The sequence below is a fragment of the Polyodon spathula genome, chromosome 1 (assembly GCF_017654505.1).
Source record: "Polyodon spathula isolate WHYD16114869_AA chromosome 1, ASM1765450v1, whole genome shotgun sequence".
Lineage (NCBI taxonomy): Eukaryota > Metazoa > Chordata > Actinopteri > Acipenseriformes > Polyodontidae > Polyodon > Polyodon spathula.
The window spans coordinates 69,228,159-69,236,625 of record NC_054534.1 but is presented as its reverse complement, the minus strand read 5'-3'; the positions used below and the strand labels follow the sequence as shown (position 1 = coordinate 69,236,625).

At 38.5% G+C, this 8,467-nt stretch overlaps 1 protein-coding gene across 1 annotated transcript in view; it reads left to right on the top strand.

Moving 5' to 3' along the window:
• The first annotated feature begins 1,918 nt into the window (after positions 1-1,918).
• The window catches only part of LOC121323312 (sodium/potassium/calcium exchanger 2-like), a 138,878-nt gene continuing 132,329 nt past the window's right edge, over positions 1,919-8,467 (top strand). Inside the window, exons 1-2 of the mRNA XM_041264342.1 lie at positions 1,919-2,262; positions 5,079-6,158. Of these exons, the coding sequence (XP_041120276.1) occupies positions 5,223-6,158 (936 nt within the window). The 5' untranslated portion in view covers positions 1,919-2,262; positions 5,079-5,222. The remainder of the gene's footprint in view (positions 2,263-5,078; positions 6,159-8,467) is intronic.

Genomic DNA, 8,467 nt, shown 5'->3' with positions numbered 1-8,467 from the left:
AGAGCCCCACATACGTTATGCACTGCACCGGCGTCGTTGACGGTGAGGCCCAACCTCCATCACTAGTGCCGTGTGGGCCACCGCTCCCTCCCGCGACTGGGAACAGATCAACCAGTCGTCGAGGTAATTCATCACTCTGACTTGTTGCAGCCACAAGGGGGCGAGGATAGCGTCTACACACTTTGAAAACGTACGGGGAGCTAGGGAGAGGCTGAAAAACAGCAAGAAAAACTTGTACACGTTGCCCTGAAAGGCGAAGCAGAGATATTTCCTGTGCTGTGGACGAATGGGAACGTGAAAATACGCATCCCGTAAGTCCACCGTGGTGAACCAGTCACCCGGCCGGACAGACTGGAGTATGTGACGATGAGTCAGCATGTGGAACCCTTTCTGTTTTAGAAACCGGTTGAGAAACCGCAGGTCCAGGATGGGGAGAGAGCCACCGTCCCACTTCGGTACCAGAAAGTATCTCAAGTAGAACCCATCTCCGAGAGAGGTGGGATCTACGAAACGAATGGCGCGCTTGCCCTGCAAGGCTGCTACTTTGGTCTGGAGCACCGAGGCCTGAAGCGGATCTATCACGAAAGTAGTCGTGACGCTGCGAAAAGGAGGGGGTCCCAAATGAAACTGAAGCGTGTAACCTTATTGTACGGTTGCGAGCACCCACACATCGGAGGTGCAAGCGAGCCAGTAGTGCAGCTGGTGTGACATGAATTGGGTCTGAGGCCGCCAGCCTTCATGGGCCCTGTTGGGGCAGCTGAGGCTGGGGCGGGGCTAGCAGTGACGGTTTTCTAGGGCAGAAACCCTGGAACCGCCTTCTCGGTTGTTGCTGCGTGGGCTGGCTATGGCCACGTCCACCACGTTGAGGGAGGGTCCTACCTCTTGCCTGAGATGAGGCCTGTAGGCGGTGCCTAAGGTCACCTGGCGGGGCTGTGGGAACTGGCACTGTCTGGGTGACCGTACGCGTCTGCGCCGTGCCAGCGGCTCAACCTGAACCGCACAGGAGCCGGGGGAGAAAGCAACGCAGCTACCTGTCTCGAGGTCTACTTGTCTACCAGACTCTACTGTAGGATCTCCTCCACTGCTGCACGGAGTATTAAAAAACACCAGGGCAGCTAGGCATGGTGCCTACCCTAACCGTGTGGTCCCACGTCTGTGCAGCGTGTAACGTGTAACAGGGGGACACAGCCGAAGCCGCAGCAGGTTTATAGTCAATAAGCATCAATATGCTTTGATAGAAAGCGTTCAGTGACACATGCCAATAGGCAGGAGTGTATCCCATAATGATGTTTTGGTGGCCATCTTCGAATTGAAAGGGAAGCATCTTTCATGTACAGTTCTACAGTCAGCTGCTTGTGTCTACGCACTCAATGAATCTATTTGCTGTAAATCTTGTCCGTGCTTTTTTATTTATACAGGCTGGCTGCCCAGTAAGAGGGCAATAAACATTTGTTCCAAATCCCAACTCTTAGCTGCTCACCATCTCACCAGCAATTGCTGGAATTTTTAGCTGAGGCTGCAATGTTTCAGATGATTCTACTGAACATACAAATGATACAAAATAAACCATTTTAATAATAATGGTATCTATAGTGAACATTGTATTTGTATTTATCATTACCTCTTGGTGAGAACAAATATTTAAAGTTTGTCTGGCAAAAGTGACAATTATCTGAATTTTATATATATATATATGTGTGTGTGTGTGTGTGTGTGTGTGCGTTTGTGTGTGTGTGTGTGTGTGTGTGTGTGTGTGTGTGTGCATTTGTAAACACACAGACAATGCCTCTTACACATCTGTATTTTGTTCACTTAAATAACGCGCACTGGTAACCACGGCAACCTTCTCCTCCACCCATTCCGTGCGGTTTTTTTTTTTTTTTTTTCTGAGCACCGAGGACCAATTTATTTTCAACCTGTTCCTCCCAGATTCATGTTTCAGCAACAGGGGGATCATCCTGAAAAAAGAAATCTAGACAAACTCAACCGATACAACGAGACCACGTGGCAAAACCGGTCCAAGCATTTGGATGGTTAAACTAGATTAGAGATTTATTTTAGTCAGTGAGGATTTCACGGTGAAGGAGAGGAGGGATAAGGTCCTGACCGGTGGAGTGAATGCAGTTTGCAGTCAGTGTCTAGGAGCTCCTCCTCTATCGCTGAAGAGGACAGTAAAACCACATCCACTCAATGAGACCAGGAGGGCACGAGAAAGGATTGCATTCTCCATTTCAACCGACTGCTGTTGCCGCCGTTGCTGAGGTAAGGTTCACATTCCAAAACCTTGCCGGTTTGTAATGATGCTCAATGCTGTGTATTATTATTATTATTATTATTATTATTATTATTATTATTATTATTATATTGATCGTTGTTGTTTATTCTAATGTAACTGTTAAAGGATGAGAAGTTACTGTTTGCAACACACCTATATAGCGTTCTGTGTCAAGCGTTACCTGTTTTTGTTTTTGTTTTATTATTATTTTTTTTAATTATGTACAATACATTAAAATCCATTTTTTAACTACATGTAGGCTATACCTTAACACAAGTTTTGTTTTAAGAGCACGTATTGGCTTTAAAAACAGACATCAGTGGTTGAATTCTTATATTTCACTTTTTTCAAAGTACCATAATAAAGTTGCATTGTTTGGTTAATTGTATAGATACATACCAGTAATAATAATAATGCTAATACTAATAATTTTTTTATTGTAATTAGTGTGATTGTTTTTTTTTTTTGTTTTTTTTTAAAGAAGTAACGGTATTTTGCTATACCAGTGAATACAAATATAACAAAGAAAGTGTTATGTATCTACCAAACGTTTCAGCCTATTGTCACGAAACATACAATTGATTATTAATCTGCATATATCAGGGATCAATTGATACAGATTATTGCATTGCACTCATAAACGCCTTAATACTGCAGCATACATAAGGATTAGCCTAAGTTAAAATAAATAAATACATAAATAAATAAATAATAATAAATATACTTATGGCTATCTTTAATAATAATAATAATAATAATAATAATAATAATAATAATAATAATAATAATAATCGTAAACACTGCTTCTATGGCTTTCGGTATTCAAAGTGTACAACAGCTGTTTTCTTTAGCCCTGAGTTAAGTGGAAATCAAGCAGTTTAATCTGCCCTGCAATTTTATACTCTTTACAGAAACAGCAGCAAACAAACGTACATGTTACCCAGGAAAATAATACTTGAAAAAAATATGGTGACACTGATTAATATTCAGTATTATCGTAATTCAGAGAATATGTTTTTTATGAAATGTAGTGTACGTTTTTCAAAAATATATACAAGCGGTGAAACATGTTGCCATGGGTAATTGCATTTGTCTTTAAGAAGGTAAGGATTGTTATTTCTGGGGATTGAGCTATACATGCATTATATCATGTTAAGAGCATGCAGTCCAGTATTCATTGTACACTAAAATAAACACATATTTTATATTCAAGTATGTGTAGAGTGAAATATAATGTAATGTACAAGTTAATAGACAGTAGTTTCTGATATAGCAGTCAGAAGAAACCAAATATGAGTCCATATTTTAAACATGCGTTCCCTTCATATTAAAACAAAAAAACCAAAACTGATTTGCTAGGCAATAGTCATCAGAATAAGCATCAGCAGAGATTGTGGCAGAGATACAATAAATATCTCACATAGTTGTGTTGTCCTGTATAGTTTACCTGCGGCGTCACTCATTAGATCATGTATCGTATTGCACGTAGTACTATTGTGTTATAATCATACAACAAACCTACATTTTTATTGTAAAGAGTTTGTGTTTTGTAAGGGTAGAGGATTGAAGCAAAACTGTTTTTTTTTTTTTTTTTTGTTTTTTTTTAAATAACATTTTACTAAAACAGAAACAAATCTTTTATGAAATAGTGACAAATGCTTCAGCCTATAATAATAATAATAATAATAATAATAATAATAATAATAATAATAATACATTTCCAGTAATGACATTTAGTCAGGTAGCACACAGTGTGCAAAGTTTAACATTTGACCGGTGGTGGTTAAAGATCCAATTAGAAATTACAGGAAATAAAAAATGTGAAATGGAAAATACAGGGATTCATTTAAAAACAATGAGGCATTTCAAATAAGAGGACCAGGAGAAATGTTTTGGTCTGAACTGAGATCAATATCCCATCAGAAACAAGAGTTTTCAGAGCAAATAATGTATTAGATAATACAGCACATTGTGTCTCTTATTAGATCAGTCATCTTGTGCAGTTTGGGTCTGTCTGCTCAAGCTGTGCAAAATGATGTCTCTAATAACAGTCACCCTACACACAAAGCATCAAAGAGCACATTTTCCTTGGTGTATGCCATGCTATTTCACAAAAAAATTACATTTTTCAGCACAACCATACCATATTGAGTTTCTACCATGCTATGCTCTCAATATCGGTATGGTTAGAGTTGCCTGCTTTAAAAACATCTGAGGCACCTCATGGAATTCTCTTGAACTACAAAGTCAATTCAAAATAAAGACATCAAAATCAGTCAGCTCTCCCTCTTTACGGTACTCTCTTCAACCTTTTAAAAATATTAGAAGCACAGATTTTTTCTTTAACTGTAGAAGGAAGTAGTAAATAATTTAACCTTGATACAACATTCTTATATATCAAGGGCACGCACCAGAGCCATGATCTCATTTCAGAATATGAAATTGGCAAATTTTGTACTGACTTCTTTCACATATTAACAAGTTACATTTTTGCTAATGATGATGTCTTTAAAGCTCAAATTGCTCAGATTAGCTTGATTGTCTTGTCTGACTTGGGTAGAAGTTCATGTTGGGGTTGATTGGAGATCAATGAATGGGATGTCATGACTGCTTTAGGAGCAGTGTAAGGTCCATGTATGATTGAAAAATCCCCAAATAATGTGAGGATTGCTCTTTTTTCCTAAAACAAAACATGGCCTGCATGTGCGGTTACAATAGTTTTTGAATAACTGCATATTTACCTGAATGATTATGAACACCATCCCATAATATAATATTTTGGCTTGTGTTTTGTTTTTTCCAGCTTATTATGAGGAAACTTTTCTTCACTTCAGAACCTGGAAAGAGCACATCTGAGATCATCAATCCTAAGATAAAAGTCATGATTGTATAAAAAAAACAAAAACATTATTTCTCCATCCAACCGTTACTAACACTACCTACAGCAATGGGCTTAAATCCACTAAAGTCTGACATCTTGGTGAAGGACTCTTTCCTGGAAATGCAGTCCTTAAGTTGCAGGAGACATCAGCACCTCAAAAAAAAACTAAGGCCTGTGCGTATTCTGGGGATGGTCTTGAGTCTATTAGCAATAAGCACTTTTTCATTGTTCTTCAGTGCCTTCACTTGGACCACACATTATAGCACAAAGCTGTTCAGCAATCCGGACAGCCTGCAGGCCATGCCTATACCACACAGAACTTTGCTGGGCACAGATGAGAAGCAGGACCAAAATGTTTCAACAGGTTCACCAGTTGCCATGAAAATGAAAGTCGAAGATAACAAAACCGAACCTGCCCATCAAGGAGACTATCCAGAAGACCTCTTCAGCCTGGAAGAAAGAAAAAAGGGTGCTATTGTTCTGCATATGTTTGGGATGTTATACATGTTCATATCGTTGGCCATTGTATGTGATGAGTTTTTTGTACCATCGTTGACTGCCATCACTGAGAAACTTGCCATCTCCGATGATGTGGCAGGAGCAACATTCATGGCTGCAGGAGGCTCGGCCCCAGAACTCTTTACTTCTATTATAGGGGTTTTCATCTCTCATAGCAACGTTGGCATTGGGACAATAGTAGGTTCTGCAGTATTCAACATCCTTTTTGTCATTGGGATGTGTGCTTTGTTCTCCAGGGAGATTTTAAATCTCACCTGGTGGCCACTCTTCAGAGATGTGTCCTTTTACATCATTGACTTGATTATGCTAATTATCTTTTTCTTGGATAACATCATCAACTGGTGGGAAAGTGTGTTACTGTTGTCGGCTTACGCAACCTATGTGATCTTCATGAAGTTCAATGTGCAAATTGAGGGATTCGTGAAATCAAAATTGAACAGGAATAAAGTTGTAGAAGTTTCATCAGCAGAGGCCCAACCAAAGGTAAGTTTAGCCTCTCTTCATTATTCTAACCTGCAACCAAATGCCAGTTACTGTGTCATTGGGAACCTACAGCTAAAGTTAACATTCAGTTGGAAAAGCAACCCTTGTGTTGGCTGTACAAGAAGGTTTAAAAAAATACAGCCTTCTTATTACACATTATTTTGCAGACGCTTAATGTGTCCTTTGCCAAAGCTTAAATTGACAGCTCTGGTAAACATATAAGGCAAAGCATGCTGGGATACTGTGGCAGCATTGAAACTGGTGCTCAATTCAAATCTGGTTACGCATCAGATAAAGAATGTAAATTGTTTGTGGCAGCAGAGACATGACTGACAGAATTAATTTAACTTCAAATGTTGATTGTATACATGCTTGTTAAGGTAACTTTCTTAACAAAAGGAAAGTGTCATACAGAATGCATTTGACCTGTAACAGTCACATGAAAAACCGTGCAAAAATATATGAAGGTCTGATTATCAATGCTGGTTTAACCCACTGATTACTATCATGAGTAAACATCTTTCATTTCCAATCCCTTTCTCTTTATCCCCAGCCTTTTGTCAATGCCAATAACAGAGACGGTGCTGCACTTGCTGAAAACCTGCATTACACTTTGATTCAACATAAAAAGACATATGCAGAGAGAAAATATTCTAATATTAATAATAAATACAAGCATAACACATGATACTATTTTAAATATTTTCCCAAGCAATATTTTACATTTTGAATGGGCTGTATTCAAGGTCTGATGAATCAGAAATATAAAGCACATACTTATCTACAGCAAAACATGCATTTTACAAACAGAAAATGCCTAAAATGTAATGTGTTTCTATTTTGTTCTCAAGGCCACTTACATTGACATTTCTGTATGGAGATAGGAAAGGTCAATTATTAGGTATGTCAATATTGAGCAGTAGCTAAACTGGTTAGCCTGTTGCAAATCTATGATTAGTAAACCCTCTAAAGCAGGGACACACAACCCGCTGCCCATGGGCCGCAAGCAGCCTGTTTATCGTCTGACTGCGGCTCAGTGTATTAATTCCATTTCACTTATGAATATATAGTCAATATTTTTTTAAACTGTTGACTTTTTTGTTGACTTGAGCAGCACACCATTTTAATTCCTACTGCGGAGGGTAATTTCTTCTCATCAGCTTGTCTTCAACTAATTTCACGAGTGTTCCTCTCCTTTCTCAAATGCACAAACCCGTTGCATTGAAAGAACCCATTCCCAACACAGGAGTCTTGTTGCTAGGGACGTGACATCACTGCCCTGTGTCTTTTGCTACATTGCTGCCTGCTACAGCTGAACATCTTGTCGGCTAAAATAAAAAACGCTTCAGCAAGTAGATATTTAATTTGTTTTGTGTTGTTGTGCAATACATGTGTATATGGTACAATGCTAATGCTTTGTTTTTAATTGTTTTGTATATTTTTGTTTGTGATATGTATTGTGCAGTACGAAATAAAATGAACATTAATTCTAAGGGAAATTGCTTATATGTATATTGTGGCTAAGGGTTAAACTCGGATTATTCTTTAGTAATGTGCGAACCGATATACACATTAGGTTAAACTAGTTTGATAAAAGTTTGGTTGTGCACCTTTGCTCTAAAGCCTTAGATCCAATGAGCTGACCTATACATAGATTTTGCCTTTTACAGTTTCTTTAGGACAAGCCAAGCAAATAAGACAGGGCTTAGCTCTGAAAGCCAAATATATTGTTGGATAGGTATATTGAAGGTGCAGTCTCTATAGCTTTCTAGCACTGTGTGTGTACAGTACCATTCTCCAATGTAGTATTGGATTATTGTTGAAAATGTATCCACATTTTAATAACAAGTCAGAGTAATCATACATAATTATATTAAGGCTTCAATCCAGTTTTATCCCTCGTTAACCTCTTACTGCTGGTTAGGACAACCTGCAATACAGCAAATACTCTTAGGCATGATGGTTTACGTAACCTGCTGTTGAGGCTGCTTTAACAGGAACCACTAATGTAAAATTGCTCTCAGTCTTCCATTTGCTGGCAGCGAATAAATATGGTGATGTTTTATTTGAAATTACATTGCATAACTTCCAGGCTAAGCTGTGCCCTTCATACATAAAGCTCAAGAATATGAGGTTGAAAAGTAATCTGTGCTGTCATTACAGTGCATCGCCCTGTCAGTGCATACTGGTCTTTTATTGCTTGTGGGGACTTGTGTTCGTATAGTAGTTTAGTGATATTCAGCTACAATAATGTACTAAGCATTCCTAATATACGTTTCAGAGTTTTTTTGTTTTTTTTTAATCTACTT